Source organism: Ovis aries, chromosome 4 (assembly GCF_016772045.2).
Source record: "Ovis aries strain OAR_USU_Benz2616 breed Rambouillet chromosome 4, ARS-UI_Ramb_v3.0, whole genome shotgun sequence".
In the NCBI taxonomy this organism is placed as follows: Eukaryota; Metazoa; Chordata; class Mammalia; order Artiodactyla; family Bovidae; genus Ovis; species Ovis aries.
The window spans coordinates 49,788,232-49,808,364 of NC_056057.1; the positions used below are offsets into that span (position 1 = coordinate 49,788,232).

The 20,133-nt window shown below is 38.1% G+C and overlaps 1 protein-coding gene across 3 annotated transcripts in view; it reads left to right on the plus strand.

Annotated features, from left to right (window-relative positions):
- Nucleotides 1-20,133, plus strand: part of HBP1 (HMG-box transcription factor 1) — a 30,562-nt gene that overhangs the window by 3,076 nt on the left and 7,353 nt on the right. For all 3 annotated transcript variants that reach the window (XM_042248527.2, XM_004007846.6, XM_042248526.2), the window contains exons 2-8: nucleotides 6,047-6,230; nucleotides 8,263-8,491; nucleotides 12,462-12,597; nucleotides 12,953-13,064; nucleotides 13,152-13,264; nucleotides 15,367-15,523; nucleotides 16,197-16,341. In XM_042248527.2, coding sequence (XP_042104461.1) covers nucleotides 6,062-6,230; nucleotides 8,263-8,491; nucleotides 12,462-12,597; nucleotides 12,953-13,064; nucleotides 13,152-13,264; nucleotides 15,367-15,523; nucleotides 16,197-16,341 — 1,061 coding nt within the window. In that variant the 5' untranslated portion in view covers nucleotides 6,047-6,061. The remainder of the gene's footprint in view (nucleotides 1-6,046; nucleotides 6,231-8,262; nucleotides 8,492-12,461; nucleotides 12,598-12,952; nucleotides 13,065-13,151; nucleotides 13,265-15,366; nucleotides 15,524-16,196; nucleotides 16,342-20,133) is intronic.

The following is a 20,133-nucleotide window of genomic DNA, read 5'->3' on the forward strand; positions in this document are numbered from 1 at the left end:
CTCTTTGGTTTGAAGTTTCTGAAAGAACCGCATAGAGGCCCTCAACTGCTTTTGGTGTAGTTTGTGTTTAATCTAGTTTGTTATGGAGGTTGATTTTAGCTTGCAGTTGTATAATACATTTTAAATACCACCTCAATTTCTCATGTTAGAGATATAAAATAATTGCAAATTACCGTTTCTTCACCTCCTTCCCCCAAAGAGTTGGAGCTTCATACAGAAGTCCTTCAGGGGAAAAAAAAGAAAAGGCAGTCCTTCGGGATTATGGGAGGCACAGAGAAGATCCTTTTCCTTTATCCATAATGCTGAAAAGATAAAGATTCAGGGAAGGACAGGCAGTTGAATGTAATTGAAATTAGATGTCTCTGTGTTGGTCTATATCTTTTGTCCTTTTTCTCATTTTGGGGGTGGGGGAAGGGAAAATGGTGTGATTCAGTCATCAGAGCCCTGTTTTCATCATCCAGAATAGTATTTATTTTTGGGGGTCACACCGCACACCATGTGAGATCTTAGTTCCCCGACCAGGGACCAGGGATTGAACCCTTGCCCCCTCCAGTGGGAGCACAGAAGTCTTAACCACTGAATTGCCAGGGAATTCCCTCCTGATCCAGAACAGTACTTTGTTCTGAGCTTTATGTGATTTGAAGTTTATACAAAATTAGATGAAGTATGTGGAAATGCTTGGCAAATAGCCGGTAGGCATTTAGTAAAACCTAATTTCCTTTTTCATGCACTGAAACCTGGTTATTTCTAGTCATCTCTTCCTTTCCTTTCATTGAGACTTTGTGGATATTTACTTCTGAAAGTTTGCAAAACAGATGTAATAGGGCTGTCTCATCTCCACCCAGTAAAAATTTGTAATATTGATCATGACATTTCAGAGTACAACTGCTGGAGAATTTTACTCTTTGAAAATCACCAGTCTAGTTGAGAGCTGACATGTGCAGAGACAACTAAAACACAGTATGAGCTGTGTCAAATCCTGTAACGCCAAAGCAGCATACAACAGCATGAATGAGCAACAGTGTTAGCTCTCCCAGGAAAAGTTTGAAAGAGAAGCTTGTTTCTCAAAATGAATGTTTAATTGGTGTGATGTATGTGAGGAGTTATTTTGAATATGGATTCTCTGGTGTTCCTTTATTGTATCAGAAGCCTTTTTTTTTTTTTTTTTTCCCTCGAAATAGCTCTTCTGAGATCAGTAGAGGTACCTTGAGGTTAAGCGACCTACCTCAGATTACCTTTTTCTCAATTTTTATTTTATATTTTTTAGAGAAAATGGTCTGATTTTCAAGTCTGTTGCTCCTGTTTACAGGTTTAGAGAAGGAGAATCTCCACTATCTAGACCAAACTTTTGATAGCCTTGTGCAATAAGGTACAAACAGTGAGAGGTACAGACACGTAGAGCTCAAGTTCAACAAATATTTCTTTGATACTTTTGTTCTTTGATTTGAAACCAAAATGTTTCTTCCAATTTCATCTAAGGTGTGTTGTGATGGGATGTTGGTAGGTTTCTAAGAGTGCTGAAGAGATGCTAGCAGTTGTAAGGAGATGTGAGTACACTATGAATGGTGCCTGGGCACCTGGGACCTGCTGAGGGGAGAGCAGACCTCGCTGGGAAGGGCTCTGCAGGCGATGGGACATGACAGACCAGCTGCAGCTCTGCTGAGGAGGTATACGTGGCCAGTGCAACTCTGGGGAAAAGTGAGAAGTTTTTCATGTTTGAGATTGCAGCTTGCACTGATTTATGCCGATCACTTCCATGTGTGAAATGTCCAGTAGATGCTCATATGAAATTTGAGTCATTAAGTCAGGTTAAATTGTGTCTTGTATCCTTAGGATGTCAGAAAGTTTTCTATGGAAAGGGTTAAAATCGACTAAACCTAATATTAGCTGTGCCAAGAACCCACATAGAATAACTAGTTTTCCCTTGTTGGGGCATTACTAAGAGGAATCTGCACTGATACTACCAATTACCACTTATTTCATGGGAGGGGAGCACCTTGCTGCTTTTCTGGAGGGGGCTTTCACCGGGGGGCCTTATTTTGCCTTTTTGGGGGGAAGGGTGGCCTTGCCCTGAGCTTGTGGGATCTTAGTTCCCTGACCAGGGATTGAACCCTTGCCCCCTGCAGTGGAAGCATTGTCCTAACCACTGGGCCACCAGGGAAGTCCCTCATGAGGACTCTTGCAAAGGAAGCTGGAAGTGAGTGGCGTAGACAGAAACTGGGAATGTGAATATATTGTGCTCTCAAAACACTCTCCCTTAAGTATTTATTATAGATGTTTTTGCATACTCATTGTATTTCAGTATGATTTTTTAAAATAGACAAAAAATGTTTGAAGTATAGTTCTGATTATGTTATTCTATTAAAAAATTTGCAGTGGTTCCCATTGTTTGCTAGTCGCTAATAATAATACTGGCCACTCTAGGTTGAGAGTTTGCTCTGTTAGGCACTATTGTAAGCTTAACAACCTATGTAGGTGCTTTTATTATTTCCATTTTATGAAGAAGGCATGAAGATTTTAAATAAGTTGTCCAGGGCACATAGCTGGCAGGTAGCAAATGTATAAACTCAGGAGCCTAGTTTCAAAAAAAAAAAAAAAGCAGCAAACCAGTTTTCCTGAGCTAGAATTGAAGTTTCTGATCCCAGTCTACCTTCCAGCCTTGTTACTGACAACCAGGAGATACCCTAGCCTCTGGCTTCTATGTCCTTCTGATTTCATCCAGCACTTTGCTAATTCTGAGTTTGCTCATGTGCGTTTCTCTCATTAGGAGCTTCTCTTCCTTCCTTTCTTACCCATTCATAGCCAAGCCCTGCCTCCACAGAACTGCAGTTGTTTGCTTCTGTCTTTCTACTCAAGTGTAGGTGCCTTGAGATTCATGATAAACTGTTCATCATTGAGTTTCGACGTAGTACCTAGTAGAGTGCCTTGTACATAATATGTATTAAATGACTGAATATATTATATATATACACACATATGTTTAGATAAGAAAGGAATATGGCAATCATTTTTAGCCTGCTCCTTCTCCCAGTGCACCAGGAGTTTGTTTGAATGAAAACAAGTAAAAACCAGTGCACAGGATTGTACCTCAGTTCAAATAAATCACATGCTCTGGAAGGCCGGGCTTGAGCATCATGTGTTTGAAGCAGACATGGTCCTGTGTGCCCCCAGGGTTGCACATCACAGATCAAGCTAAGTTTGCTGAGCTTTTGCAATGAGAAAGTGGAGGCTCAGAATCAGGATTTGGCCATTTATGCTTGAGAAGTCAATTTGTGTTACTAACCACATCTCTTGTGGCCACCAATTTGGTAGGAAGCTATTTGTTATACACTAGCGTATTTGCTGTAATTATATCATAAGACTGTGATTATTACATAATAGATTGTACTTACTGAAAAGTGTTCATTTCTTGGGAATGCCTCAGACATCTTTCAGATAAACTGTTACTTGCTTAAAGTAATGCTATGATCTGTGACGTTTATTGAAATATGTTGGATAATTTGTCATATTTTGCAGGGAGGAAATTACCAAAGCTGAATAACTGCCTGTCTGGTTCCTGTTGTTAATTATTTTCAGTAACTGTTCTGTTAAGAGATTAAGTATCCAAAATATGCATAATATTGCCCTATGTTGGTCTAGGGATAAAAATTTTTTAAAGATCATTTTACTTTATTTTGCTCATTTTGTTTCATCTTTACAACTGCTCTGGGAAGAAGAGAGAGCAGGTGTCATGAGCCCTGTTTCCATATGGACATACTGAATTAGTGAGAAGCTCAGTCATTAGGTCATAGATTTAATAAGTGATCAAGCTGGAATCAAACCCATTTCCTTACACCTAACCCAGTGCCCTCTTCTCCACTACTTGCCCACTACTCCATAGTACATCTTACAGTTTATATTGTGTAAGGCTCCAAGTACCCAAGAAATGAGTCATATTTGAGGCAGAAATATGAAAGCTGAAATAAAATACTAGAAATAAAGTAAGACAGTGGTCAGTTTAGCTGTATGTGTCAAAAGCTTTCAGTTGAATTCATTCGTCGCTCAGTCGTGTGCAACTCTTTGCGACCCCATGAACCGCAGCATGCCAGGCCTCCCTGTCCATCACCAACTCCGGAGTCCACCCAAACTCCATTGAGTTGGTGATACCATCCAACCATCTCATCCTCTGTCATCCCCTTCTCCTGCCTTCAATCTTTCCCAGCATCAGGGTCTTTTCAAATGAGTCAGCCTTTCGCATCAGGTGGCCAAAGTATTGGAGTTTCAGCTTCAGCATCAGTCCTTCCAGTGAACACCCAGGGCTGATCTCCTTTAGGATGTACTGGTTGGATCTCCTTGCAGTCTAAGGGACTCTCAAGAGTCTTCTCCAACACCACAGTTCAAAAGCATCCATTCTTCAGAGCTCAGTTTTCTTTAGAGTCCAACTCTCACATCCATACATGACTACTGGAAAAACCAAAGCCTAGACTAGACGGACCTTTGTTTGCAAAATAATGTCTCTGCTTTTTAATATGCTGTCTAGGTTGGTCATAACTTTCCTTCCAAGGAGTAAGCCTTAGAAGATATTTAATTGCCATCCAACCACTAATCTATCTCTTAGAAGTCCAAAGAAATAACCAGATGTAAACAAATACTTTAAAAAAAGAATGTATAAAGTAAGAGTGAAAAAACTGGGAACATGTTTAGTAGTAGGAGGGATAAGTAAATTTTGGTAATTCCTGTGATTATATATAATTTAATTTTTAAAAACAGATCTTTGAAAGAATTAATGCTTAGGAACAAGCAAATGCTTATGAACTTAATGTTAAGAAAAGGTCTCATATATAATATGACATATGAAGAAAAAGAAATGATTTTGTTTAGGTAAAATGTAGATGTCTGTGTGAAAAAGAGATTGGATCATTAGATAGTAACATCAAAATGTCCCAGTAACTCAGGTTGGTGGAATTAGAAATAATTACTATATTCCCTTTTTCTTAAGAAAAGCTCTTCCCCCCCCCCCCCACAGTGATCATATGTTTTTTAGTCAGGATAATGTTTCATAAGAAAATTCATGAAAAAAGCCTTTGTAGAAAAAATGTCAGTATTTGTTGGTGATTATGTCATGACTTAGCTTTTGGTTTAAATATCTTTTCACTGCATTTTTTGATTAGCCTGGGCTACGGTAATTGACTTTTAATGCCTGGTTTTTTTGGCCATACTACATGTGGCTTGTGGGGTCTTAGTTCCCTGACCAGTGATTGGACCCAGGCTCCTGGCAGTGAAAGCACTGACTCCTAACACTGAACTGGCAGGGAATTCCCAACTTCATTTTTTTAAGTGACTTTTAACAGCAGTATATTTTATTGTTTTATTTCGAGGAAAAAAAATATGTTAGAATTTTGTGTGTTGGTATGTTTCATTAGAACTTTTAAAAATGAAATTTGGGGTAGAGCCTGAGAAATCAGGAAATCCCCTGCTGCTGTCACTCGTATTAAATAACTAATTTGATCACTGTTCAAAGGCAAGAATGTAAAAGGTATAACCACATTTTACTTTCATAATAGTTTAGTTGGTAGACATAGCTGAGAAATTATTTAGGTGTATCAGTTTATATTGTTTTCTTCATTGTTTCAATTTTGTATGCTTGAGATAATGATAGATTTAGATAATGTTTAGCTAAATTTCCCATTATTATTATACATCTTTGTAAAAATAGTAGCCTTTTTATTATGATTAGATTCCAAATTATCATTAAGAAAATATTTTTACTTTTATGAGAAGTATAATATATGTCCATTTTAAGAAACTATTTTACTTTATGTTTTTGTTTTGGCCACTTGTTCACTTTCGTAAGATGAGAAAACAAAATAGTGAACACAACTGATAAAGGAATTCAAATCTTCCAAAAAAGGTGCCAAATAGAATGGACCTTCAGTCGTCCATGTGTAGCGATTTTGAGGGGGATACAGATGGCAATATATGATTAAAGATACAACATTGTGATGTCGCTGATTGATTTTATGCTTTCATAGACCACGTGACTCTTTTTTTCTTGTGTCATTTTTAGTCGGAGCGCCATAACATGGTGTGGGAAGTGAAGAGCAACCAGATGCCTGATGCGGTGCAGAAGCTCCTGCTAGTCATGGACAAGAGAGCGCCCGGAGTGAGCGACTCGCTGCAGCTGCTGCAGTGCAAGGAGACGCTGCCCTCCTCGCCCGGGTACAACTCTTGTGATGAGCACATGGAACTTGGTAAACAAAATTCAGTTTTTAGGGATCTTCACTGAGATGCGGATTAATTTTCACGTTTAACTTTTCCACCCACCTTGAATTGCTGAAAAGTATGCTAAGTTTTGTTCACTAGGAACTTTCAATGTTCTCTTGTTATTGCTTATAAAGTATTTAAACCAACATAACTTTATGTTGATTATGTTAGTTATCATAGAGACTCTTTAACAAATTCAAACTCAACTGTCTTTGTGGGTAAAAATGAGCCTTTAAACATCTTATGAAAACCTTGTGGTGTGGCTTTTCAAAAGCTGTTACTTTTGAAATAGCCTTGTAAGCTCAGCAAATTAGGCTGGCTATGCCTTTATGCCTGGTTTGTTGGTATGATGGGGGAAATTCCAGTGGACACTTGAAACTGGAGGATCAGACATTTGTAATTATCAGCACTGCTGAGCTACCCCAAAGATGCATGATATATAGAACTGTGTAGGTTTGTTGAGGTATGACTTTGAATGTTACTGCTTTGAGGTAAGTGTTGAGAATAAGCAGCCGATGAGTGAGCTTGTCTTGCTGCCCACTTTTCGTCTTGGCTTTGTCCCCATTTAAAATGCGTTTTCCCCTGATGTTCACAAAATCCGAGATGTGATTGTCCTCATTTTATAAATAATGAAATAAAGGAGGTTATACTGTAGTCTTCTTTGGGAATTTGAAGATCTTAAAGGTCTTGAGACATAACCTGTTGACATGCTAAGGGTTTGCTAAGCTCAAAATATTTATTGAATTGTGGTTACTATTGAGTGGGAAATATCATTTCAATCAATTACTTGGTTCTTCATTGTCACATTTTAGTTGGTTTCAGAAGGAAATCAGGAACCTAGGGCTCAGGAGGTCAAAAACTTTACAGCCCCTCATGACTTCAGTTTAAAAGTAGTTTCCTTAACTTGAAAGACAGAAATGAACCCTTCACAGTAAATATACAGGTGATAGTCAAAGAATGATGTTGGCAGTGAAGGAAGGGAAATACCATCATGAGCATTGCAGAGTGGAATTATCTTAAGTTGGTGTATTTTGGCTTCTTTGGGAAGGGAGGGATACCTTCTAGTAGGTTTTATGAATGGATATCCTGAATTAGTACTTGTCAGACATTTCCGTTTTAGTGAGTTATTCTGGGATAGTCCCTGTATAGGAATGAGTATGTGCTTTTATTGTGACCATATAGGAGGGCTCTCAAGTCTACAAGAGCTTCTGGGTTTATATATTGAAGAGACCCATTAGATCCATAGAGTTTACAGGCGTGTCTTTCACAAACGGATTTTGTTGTTGTTTTTAAGGCTACAAGAGGCTTTTTTTTTCCAGTTCAGTTTTTTAGAATTCAGTCTACCTTGCAGTGTAGTTTTGGCATGAACAAGGGTGGTCCTTGGGCACTCTTTCTGGTTTTCTGTCTTGGGTAGCTGAAAGTCTCATGAACTACCTTTTGAGAACACACTTTTTGGAAAATAATAAATATTACTGAGTTTAGACTTTCTCATTAAAAATAAATAATTTGGTGTAGATAAAATTGAATAAGTAGTACTTAAAAATTGCTGTGATCTAAGTTTCATCTTTGAAAATTGTTGTTTTCATTTATTGTAGTAATCTTGTTAAGTACATATATGCCCCCATAAAATACCTTTTTCCTTATTAATGTGGTAACATAAAAACATCTGAGTAGCATATGGATTATTCCCAGGTGAGCCTGTGAAAAACTGGGGGCAGAGAGTCAGAAAACACAAACAGAACAGTTTGTGAACAGTTGTAAATACATGGTTTGTGTAGTGAGGTCATTAATCCATTTAAGTGTACTTTTCTGTTAAGCTTTGTTGACCCTTAAATGTATAAGGTGTCATTGTTTTTTCAGTTGAAACTTGTTTCTTTCAAAAAAACATTTTGAATTTACACTTTTCCTCTCACAAAATTAACTAGCTAAATTTGAGGCCCTCTTTCCCAGCTGTGACTACAGTATTGTCCCCTATATTAGTGATTTCCTTCTGATAATCTTGAGTGTGCTTATTTGTAGATGATCTTCCTGAACTTCAGGCTGTTCAGAGTGATCCTGCTCAATCTGCCATTTACCAGCTGAGTTCAGATGTGTCTCATCAAGAATATCCAAGACCATCTTGGAACCAGAATACCTCAGAAATATCAGAAAATACTTACGGTGAAAATGAAGTGGATTGGCTAACAGAACTAGCAAATATTGCCACCAGCCCACAAAGTCCACTTATGCAGTGCTCATTTTACAACAGGTGGGAACATTGGCTGTGTTTTAATTGAAAACTTTGTCATTACAAAACACTTTTCCCTCCCTAGTTTTAAAAGTTGCCTGGAGAATCCCAGGGACAGGGAGCTTGGTGGGCTGCCATCTGTGGGGTCGCACAGAGTCAGACACAACTGAAGCGACTTAGCAGCAGCAGTTTTAAAAGTAATAATGCTGTTGATCATTTAAATAAAGATTTTTTTAATTAAAGTCGTTAAAATTGAGCTCTTAATCTTAAAATGATCAAAGAGGTATTCAACCCCCAGTCATTATTTCATACTTTGATGATGAGATAAAAGTAATATGAGAGCTGAGTCTTAAATGGTTTAAAGTCAACAAGAAATACATCAGACCAAGAATACTGTTATTTCTATTTTTTGCTTAGAGAAATGAAAGTTTTCTAAAGAGCCATAATTAAAATAAACATTATATTTTAAACTTAGTCAACCTTGAATATGGTTCCTTTTGGTCTGCATTTATTTTTTTTTTCACAGTGTATGTGGCCTTATGTTATGTATACATTTGCTGATATTGATATCTTGAATTTCTCGAAGTAGACTCTCATTGGTAAAAAAAAGAAAAAACACTGTTTCATTTACCCAGACCAGAGTTTAAGAAAATGAGTTATTGTGCTGTAAAATTATGGAATTTTCCAACTAATATTCCTCATTTCAGTTCAGTCGCTCAGTTGTGTCCGACTCTTTTGTGACCCCATGAATTGCAGCACGCCAGGCCTCCCTGTCCATCACCAACTCCCGAGTTGACTCAAACTCATGTCCATCGAGTCAGTGATGTCATCCAGCCATCTCATCCTGTCATCCCCTTCTCCTCCTGCGCCCAATCCCTCCTAGCATCAAGAGTCTTTTCCAATGAGTCAGCTCTTCACATGAGGTGGCCAAAGTATTGGAGTTTCAGCTTTAGCATCAGTCAATGAACACCCAGGACTGATCTCCTTTAGGATGGACCGGTTGGATCTCCTTGCAGTCCAAGGGACTCTCAAGAGTCTTCTCCAACACCACAGTTCAAAAGCATCAATTCTTCGGCGCTCAGCTTTCTTCACAGTCCAACTGTCACATCCATACATGACCACTGGAAAAACCATAGCCTTGATTAGACAGATCTTTGTTGGCAAAGTAATGTCTCTGCTTTTTAGTATGCTATCTAGGTTGGTCATAACTTTCCTTCCAAGGAGTAAGTGTCTTTTAATTTCATGGCTGCAATCACCATCTGCAGTGATTTTGGAGCCCCCCAAAATAAAGTCTGACACTGTTTCCACAGTTTCCCCATCTATTTGCCATGAAGTGATGGGACCAGATTCCATGATCTTAAGTTTTCTGAACATTGAACTTTAAGCCAACTTTTCCACTCTCCTCTTTTCACTTTCATCAAGAGGCTTTTTAGTTCCTTTTCACTTTCTGCCATAAGGGTGGTGTCATCTGCATATCTGAGGTTATTGGTATTTCTCCGGGCAACCTTGATTCCAGCTTGTGCTTCTTCCAGCCCAGCGTTTCTCATGATGCATATAAGTTAAATAAGCAGGGTGACAATATACAGCCTTGATATACTCCTTTGCCTATTTGGAACCAGTCTGTTGTTCCATGTCCAGTTCTAACTGTTGCTTCCTGACCTGCATATAGGTTTCTAGAGAGAGAAATGGATAATATTTTATTAATTATCCCCCAGATTATAAAGTTGACTATTTAAAGAGACATAGATAAATATGATAGTTTATAAGGAAGAGAAGTAACCCAGATTTGCCCTCATGTGGGTGGGTAGACCAGAGTCCATATACAGTGATGTAGGAATAACCGAATTTTGGTAGTGCTTGTAAGTTAGTATAATTCTTTGCTAAAAAATAAACTTGTTAGATGTGGAGCCTTGATTTTCTTGCATCCCAGCAAGTTATCCTGCTTTTCTTCTCTTCAGCAGGATATTGATCTTGTTTAGAGCAAATTCAATTTAATAATTAACTTCAGTTTAAGTCCATGATAATTTCCACAAGGATGAAAAGTTGACTTTTCAAAGTATTTCTTCCTTTATTGTCCCAGTTTTTATTGTAATCTTTAAGAGTCAAAAAGTGAAAAATTCTTTTATAATTAAAAAGAGAAAATCCAGATTTTACTGTTGGACTTCCTTTTCCCCCAATTTTAGTTGAGATAGTAATTTTCATTTTTCACAACAAACTAGAGGATTAATAATTCATGGAAAGCTGAGTAAAGCCCTCAGAAGAAAATTAATGTTAAAAAAAAAGTTAAAAGGAGTAGCTCCTTTAAGGTGTAAATTCCCCACCGCATTTTCTTTGCTTCCCTTCTTCCTCTGGAACGAGGCATGGTAACACTCTGCTGTTCTGCCTGGCTTTTAACCCTGTCAGTGGTCCATAGCTATTCTCTACAACTTTGTGTAGATTGTCAAACTGTTAGTTATTGAGCTTTTGGATGTCTGAAGTTGTAATTGTAGAGTGTCAAGGGGTTGAGGACAGATAAAATTTATATTATGCTTGCATAGAGGGATGAGGAGACGATGGTGTCAGTCATTCAGACACATCAGCATATTAGTTTTTAGAGCATTTAGGCCACACGCTTTAGAACACTATGTTGTTCTCTTTTATTTTTTTCGTTGTTCTCTTTTAAATGGTTATACAGAAGAACTGATAAACTTAATTTTCTTTTATTAAGAAAGCAGGGACAAGCTTAAGCAATTTTCAACAGTTTGGCCACTCAATAAATATGTAAATGTGTAATAAAAAGAAATAAAAGATGAAACATTTAAGTATTCTTTGAAAATTGGTTGGAGAGTATGCTAAAATATGTGGAAACTAACGGGTTTTTACTTAAGTTATGTGAACATGAAAACAGTATAGTTTTATATAGAGAGTAATTTCTGCAAAGGTATAATAAAAATGTTACTTAAGATTAGGAAAATCGAGGGACTAATAGATTTCTCACGGAGTAAGTGCAAAATTGGAAAGTAAGATGCCCTCCTCCTGTTGGAAAGAGGATTAGTACAGACACTGTAAACATTTTTTTGTTAAAGACCAAATCCCTAGCTGACATGAAGAATTGTCCTGATTGGGGACCTTCAGTTGACCCTAAGTCTTCTCTGCTACTTTCCAATCTCCTGAATCAGCGCACATTAGTGCTTGCCCTGTACGGGCCTGTGGGGGAAGGGTCTTAGTGTGTTCTTGAGAGCCCCATGTAGTCTGAAGGGAGTGCTGCCTGGTAAAGAGACCTTTGACAGGAAAGAAGGGGAAGAGGTAGCTCACTTTTTCAGGTGACCCTGGGGGTTGAAGTAGCTGGCTTTATGCGCAGCTGCTTTGCAGATAGGCTGTTTTCCACCATAACACGTTTAAGCGTCTCAGCTTCAGGTGATCCACTGAGTCTGCAAGTGGTTGGTAGCTAAGGAGCTCCGAGTTTGTCACATAGAGCTTGGAGGCCCTGTTCAGATTGAGATTTAGTGACCACATCAGAGTAAGACAGAACGGGGCAGGGAGCCCTGCGTGAGGGGGCATCATCTTTCATGAAGGCAACTGTATATTTGTTTGTATTTAGTGATACATAGGAAATGGCAACCAACTCCAGTATATTCTTGCCTGGAGAATCCCATGGACAGAGGAGCTTGGTGGGCTACAGTCCACGGGTGGCAAAGAGTCAGACACGACTGAGCGACTTCACTTTCACTTTCACTAGTGACACAAAAATGAGTGAATAAATGAAGGAAACAGTAATTTGGAATTTGAAGTATATTATCTCATCTGAAAAAAAGTGTTTAAAATGTGTGAAGAGGGAAAGAAGTTACACAACAACACACTACAGATGAAATTTTTGTTATCTTCACCAGTGTTTCCCATAGGTGTCTTACATGTAATAACACTGTATGGTGAATGTGAAGTTCTTTCATCAAAAGGAAAGCCCTAGTTTAAGGACCTTTGCTTTGTAACTAATGTGGCTGATTTATTTTAGATCATCTCCTGTACACATCATAGCTACTAGCAAAAGTTTACATTCCTACGCGCGCCCTCCACCGGTGGCCTCGTCTAAGGGTGAGCCGGCCTTCCCTCATCACTGGAAGGAGCAAACACCAGTCAGACATGAAAGGGTAAGTTCATTCATGAAATTAAGTTTTTATGACGTTTGCACAGCAGCTGAAAAACATTAACTTGTCCCTCACTAAGAGTGTCTTCTGAAGTACACACAGATGGAAAATAGTCTGTCTTGTTTTTCTGCTAGTGATCTGAGTTTGATTTTATATGTATAGCTCTAATAACTGTTAGAAAAATTCAGAATTACCAGTAAGAAAATGCATTTAACTAAACTTCCCAAAACATCAGAAGGCAGTTTTTTCTCCCACAGTTTAAAATTAGTAAGTTACCTACTAATAAAGTCTGAAGACACATATTAACAAAATACATTGAAAATAAAAACTAAAAAATTTGTAATGCTTTTTTCCACAGGCAAACAGTGAGTCGGAATCTGGCATTTTCTGCATGTCCTCCCTTTCAGATGATGATGACTTGGGGTGGTGCAATTCTTGGCCTTCAACTGCTTGGCACTGTTTTTTGAAAGGTTAAAAAAAGACTTGAATTTTTAGTTTACTAGTGTAGGAAACACACTGATCACATATCTAATATTTGTTTTTTATTTCAACTTTAGGCACACGACTGTGCTTTCATAAGGGAAGCAATAAGGAATGGCAGAATGTGGAAGACTTTGCTAGAACCGAAGGCTGTGATAATGAGGAAGACCTCCAGATGGGCACTCACAAGGTTGATTTAAAATTCTTTAAACTTTTCCAAGTCTTTCAAAGGGAGCACAGGTGTTTTATTAATCTACAGATGTATCCTCCACTTTCTTTATGTTACATGGCATCCTACGTTTTGGGAGGAGCTTTTGTGAATCCTCTTGGTGTGAACAACAGTGACTTGAGATCCTATCTTGATAATGAAGCTTTCTTAGATGGGAAAAAAGTATTTCTTAGCACTTTTTACACATTGCATTTTAGGGAAAACTAAACTGGCATTAAACATAAAATGAATAAATAAACCAAAGCCTTATCTTAGGTAATCTACAAAGTGGTTAATTCCCCCGTGGATAGAGAGTTGAGTTACTTTTAAAATGCTGGTATTTTCTGAGTTGGTAAGCAAAGGCAGTAATGGGTAGCAGTGGATAAATACTGATGAAACTGTCTTTGAAATCTTCACTTTCTCCATCTCCACTTTGGGCAGAGAAAATGGGCCTGTGAAGTGTACTTGTTTAAAAATTCCTGTTTTGACCGTGCTATCTGTTAAGTCCTTGAGAAAGATAGTCTTGATGCCTTCAGTTTTCCTTCGGCTGTAAGCACTGTATTGTAAAGTTCACTGTAGTCTTTCCTTGGGGCTCTGTAGCTCTACTAAAATTGTGTCAAAGGTTACTGGTTTCATTCTGATTTAGAAATCTGCTTGGTTTGTTTGTCATTTCTGCAGCATTCTGCACAGTGGATTGTCTTCTTTTGATTTGTGTAGCATGGTACTGTCCTGATTTTCTTTCTGATGTCTTGGGTTTTTTTTACTGTTGACTTGTCTGCCCATGATGTTGAATGTTAGATAAGGTTCTACCCCTCCTCACTCTATTTACACTTCCTCGCTGATGATAATGTTCAAAGCAATTCCTTGTGGCCCGTGGAAACTGCTCTGGTCTTGGAGTCAGGAGAGCTGTGCTCTTCTTTTTTGCTCTACCAGCAGCTATTAACATTTTCGTGACTGGCCTTGGGCAGTTTGTCTGCCCCACTGGGTGTTGGCTTCCTGTCTTATAAGATGGAATTGGATTGATTTTAAGTTCTTACAGAGCGAAGAATCAGAAGATTCTTTAACCTAGTTATTAGTATAACCAACACTGGACTGCCTTTATCTTCCCCTCCAGGCTGTTTTCCTCCTTTCTTTTAGGAGTATTATTATCTTTTCTTGACTGCCAGATTCAAAATCTATCTTGTTTGCTTCATTCAAAACATGAAGATGACTATTTCCTTTCCTCCCTTCATATTCAGTTGATCCATTCTATTTCCTTCAGGACTTTTTATGTTTATTATTTTCTTTTATTAGTTAACTTTGATTGGATATTACAGCTAGCCATTGGCATGTCTGTCTCCTTTGTCTTTCTGTGAATTTAAGGGTAGGGATCACGTGTTTTCAGAGCCTAGCACCTAGCATCTACTGAGCACTCAGTAAATACTGGTTGAATTTATTCAGCCCAGTTCTACCACCATTGCAGTTGTCAGATTCAAGACTGTAGTGGGTTTCTCCTGTTGAATCTTCAAATAAATTGAATACTAGAGATAGCTTTTATCTGTAGTCTTTGTCATCATCATAAAATTGAGTCATTAACAATAATACTTTCATTGACTTCCCAGATCCTTCTCAAAGGAAAGCTTGAGCACTTTGCCAGTCTTTAAGATCCCTTTACTTACTTACTTACTAACTGGGCCCTTCTTCGCAGCCTTATTTGCCCCAACTCTGAATTCATCTTGTAATTTAGCAAATACTCAGCATTCTCCAAAGAAGTTGCTAGTTAAAACTATTCCTGGTATAAGGAGAGTGCTTCTAGATTCCATTTCACATGGGAATTGAAAGCCCTCCTAATCTCCTGGAGTTAATATCTCCCTTTAAACTCCATATAGCACTATTTATTTTTACATTGAAGTACTGATTCCAGTCTGTTTTATATTGTAGTAATTTATATATTTGCCTTTCTTCACTACTGGGTTGATAGCTCCTCAGTGGCAAGAATCCCATCTTATTTTTACCTTTTCTACAAAATCTTACACACAATAGAAACATCACTCCATGTTGAACTGAACATTGCCAATTTATTTGCTCTATGCATGTATTTCCAGGGCTATGGTTCTGATGGTCTAAAGTTGTTATCACATGAAGAAAGTGTATCATTTGGTGAGTCTGTACTGAAGTTGACTTTTGATCCTGGTACAGTGGAAGATGGTTTACTTACTGTAGAGTGTAAACTGGACCACCCTTTCTATGTTAAAAATAAAGGTAGGGCTTCAATTTGAATTTGTCATAACTTTTAAAGAAAGCTTCTTAAACTTGTAGTTATGTCTTATGGCGTGATTTTTGCTGATTAAGAAAAAACTTTTGAAGGGAAATCTTCTTTCACACTATAACTACCATAGGAAATGCCTTATAATACCTACTGATGTTTAAATCTCTTAGCAGTAATCAGGTGGAGCTCTACTTCCTGTGGGTATGAAATTGTAGATTCATGTAGGGTATACCATAATAAGCTCTCTTATTGTCTTGATATAATTTGGGGAATGAAATATTCTGGTAATTGAAATTTGGTTTAGGCCAACTATGCTTTATACCTGAGTCATATTAACACAGTATCAAATGTAATGATTCAGAGACTATTTCATGGTCTCAGTCATCATCATTTATCACTTACTATCTTATAGGTAGATGGAGTACTGATTGATAGAACTGATACATTAGTAAAATGCTGAATTAAACTAGTTTCGGAGGGCATTTTGCATTGCTTAAATAAAATACTTGGATTTGTTTTGTGGCAAAGATACATGACTTGTGTTATAAATCTCTGAAATATTAACGTTTTGTTTTTAACACTCTGAGGTGACATGTCTAAGAAATAATTTGGGTGCCTTCTTTCAGTCTCTATCCTTTATGTAATGATTGTTTGATTTAACTTTAGGTTGGTCATCATTTTATCCAAGCTTGACTGTGGTACAGCATGGCATTCCATGTTGTGAAATTCATATTGGTGATGTATGTCTACCTCCTGGACACCCCGATGCCATTAATTTTGATGATTCAGGTGTTTTTGATACATTTAAAAGGTAATAGTAAATAATTCTTTTTTTTCCTCTGTTAAAGTTAACTCTTACTCTCCCTAATGATTGCTGTTTAGGAGGTTAAACCTGTGAGAATTAAAGGACTACTTAGAAGAAGTATGTACTGTCAACCCTTGAACAGCACAAGTGTTAGGGACAGTGACCCCACACAGTTGAAAATCCACAGATAACTTATAGCCAGCTTTTCGTGTAGGCCAATTCAACCAACCAGGGACTGAGTAATGTTTACTATTGAAAAAAATAAATCCATGTTTAAGTGGACCCATGTAGTTGAAACCCATATTGTTTTAAGGGTCAACAGTATAAGAATAAATGAAAAAATACTTGGTAATTAAAATAGTAATTCTAGAGAAGTTTTACAAAGGATGAAATAATGCCATTTGGAGCAACATGGATGGATGCAATGATTATACTAAGTGAAGTAAGTGAAATAAGTAAGACAAATACCATATCACTTATTTGTGGAATCTTTAAAAAAAGATACAAATAAACTTATTACAAAACAGATAGACAAACTTACCTGAAAAAGTTACCTGAGGGGGATGGGGAGGGATAAATTAGTTTGGGATTAGCAGATACAAATTGTATACATATAATAGATAAACAACAAGATCCTACTGAAATAGATCAGCTTTGATAGTTTAAAAAAATTTGTTAAATCTGGCCAGTTGTTTTGAACCAGTTCATTAATCTTTTAATTGTATCCTTTTTCCTTTAGTTAACTCTTTAATACTCAGTGTGACCAAGGTCTTTAGTTGTATGGATTAACAATTGTGAGAATAGCAAAAAAGTTAATATTTGGAAAGACTTGAATAAAGCGATTTTTTCCTGAGATCACCTTGTTTAACAAGTTGTAGAACAGGATAAGAACCCATGTGTGCTGACACTCAAGGAGGTTGACCAACTGAATTTTTGCGGAACTTTTCTGGTTTTAGCACTGAAAGTCCTGCATCCCTGGAAACCCCTCAGTCTTGGGAAGATGGGGGCAGTTGGGTCACCCTTCTCCCAGAAAGAATGCAGAGAAAGTCTGAATATAATATCTAGGATTTTAAGACCCATTGTTTCTTTGTGATAATTAACAAATTCATAAGCATTTAAGTAGAGAATTCTGAGGAGTTTTGCTGGGCTGACAATTTTATTTCATTCAGTTTAATATAAGGTTAATATGTTTTTATTTTGAAAGCATAAGTGAGACTGTTAAAAAGGAAAAAAAGGTAACCAGCACAGGGCCTGACCCAGGCTGTATGCTCATTAAACGTCCCTACGATTGGAATCTAAATACTGTTTGATTCTTTCATATACAGTCATCTTTGAAAAATAAGACAATGTTAAGGTCCGATACTCAGTATTCTTAGGATGTAGATTCATGATGCCTCTAATGTTTTGGTGAGAGTGTAAACTGACACAGACATTTCGGAAGATAATTTGGCTTTATTGTCACCCCCGAATGTCAGCAGTTGCATTCCTCTGCATGTACACCAGAGGGAGTGAGTGCTTGTAGGCGTGCACTAGGAGCTCTGTGAAGCCCATAACAGCGAGAGCATGGCCACAGTGTCAGTACTGATTCACTGGAAACCGGATGCGATACACTCATGCAATGGAATTCTTTTTGTCAGTGGAAAAGAAATGAATCTTGTGTGTGCTCATTCGTGTCTGATTCTTTTGCAACCCCATGGACTGTAGCCTGTCAGGCTCCTCTCCTTGGATTTCCCAGGCAAGAATACTGGCGTGGGTTGCCATTCCCTTCTCCAGGGGATCTTCCCGACACAGGGATTGAACCAGATTCTTTATCACTAGTGCCACCTTAGACATACATTTTTAAACATGAATCAACTTTAGAAATGTTAAGTAAAAATTTATATATTCTTTCTATGACTCAGATGGTAAAGAATCTGCCAGCAATGTAGGAGACCCTGGGTCAGGAAGATCCCCTGGAGAAGGAGATGACAATCCACTCCAGTATTCTTGCCTGGAAAATCTCATGGATAGGAGGCTGGCTGGCTACTATCCATGGGGTCACAAAGAGTTGGACACGACTAAGTGACTAACACACGTTGTATGTAAAATATACATTATACAGTTAGGGATCCTCAAGTTAACCCCCAGGTTCAGTGTCTTACTGGGAGGACTCACAGGATTCAGTACTGAGTCACATGTATAGCTACGATTTCTTACAGTGAAGGGGGATATGAAGCAAAATTGTGAAAAGAAAAGGCGTGGGCTTAAGTCTTGTGAAGCCCGATTTCCAGGAGTCCTCTCCCTGTGGAGTCACACAGGACAGGCTTATTTCCCTTAGCAGGGGGTTGTGACAACACGTAGGAATTGTCATCTGCCAGGACGCTTATTAGACATGCAGCACTAGAGGTTTTATTGGGAGCTGGGTGCACAGGCTGTCTGCCTGGCATGTACCAAAAGCTTCCTGAACGAAAGCAGGTGTGTAGGGTAAACAGTATTTTCAGTACCCACAGTTTAGGAACATTGAGCCACTTTACCAGTTGTGGGAATGAGGGGAACCCTCTTGAAATCCTAATTCCAAATGCTAGTCATTGCCAGCCTGTAAGTAACCATTTGAAAGGACAGCAAGCCTGTGATGTTCTTTATTCTGCACAATTAAACATTCTAAGTAATATAACATGTTAATATAGTTGCCGTTTTAACAGTGTTGTTATAGTTTTATCGTTTATGAATTTATTTTATAATAAAATTACTGGAAGGGGGAATGATAAACATTTCAGGAGTGGTTATCTCTGGGTGTGGCCAATGTAGAACTTCAGTAATATTAGAAATATCCTATTTATTTGTTGTTTTTTTAAGTTTTATTATACATACATATATTCTTTTACACATGGCTTATCACAGTGTATTGAGTATAGTTCCCTGTGCTGTACAGTAGGACCTTGCTGTTTATCCATTCTGTATATAATAATTTTTGCATTTCCTAATTCCCAGTCCTTCCCTCCCACACCCTTCCTCCCCCTTGGCAAGTCTGTTCTGTTTTGGCCATGCCATCTGGCTTGCAGGATCTTAGTGCCCACCCAGGCTTTAGGCAGTGAAATCACAGAGTCCTAAGTGCTGGATCGCCAAGGAATTCCATGTGTTGTATTTTAGATTCGACTTAACTCTCTTATGCAGATGCAAGCCTCAGTGCTTTAGCTGTAAAATGGATGTAATAACACCACCTAACTGTACTCCTTGTTGTGAAGACTAGAATTTATAGTACCCAGCTAGACATTGCTGGCAACACGATAGGTGCTTTGGGGTCATGCTTGCTGGAGAAGGGCATGTGAGGCGACGTCAGCTTGCAGAGGACCAGAAGTCGGCAATAAACTGATGAGCTCTTAAACACAGTTTGTGGCTGTACTGTAGAAAGGAAGCTTCCAAGTGAGAATCTGATTTGAAGAAGCCCATTTGAGACAATTGGGCATTGAGGCCAATCTTCTAGGCATCCCTGGGCAGGTTTAGGGATAGTCACTTTACCAATCTAGGCTACTTTGTCCATAAAAATTGATCCTTCACTTGAGTACCTGTGAGCTTGCCTGTCTTACATAGTCTATTCTTCCAGCTATGCCACATTGCATAGCATGTATTCTCTTCATTTTAGAGATGAGTAAACAGGCTACAGGATTACCTGCCCAAGGCTGTATTATTGGTAAGTGGCAGAGATGGGCTTTGAGCCCAGTTTTTACGTTCTCCAGATTTGTTTCTTTTACCCTCTTGGTCAGTCATCAGACATTTTGAGCGCCTAGAATGTGCTGGAATTGGGGATTTTAAAATCAG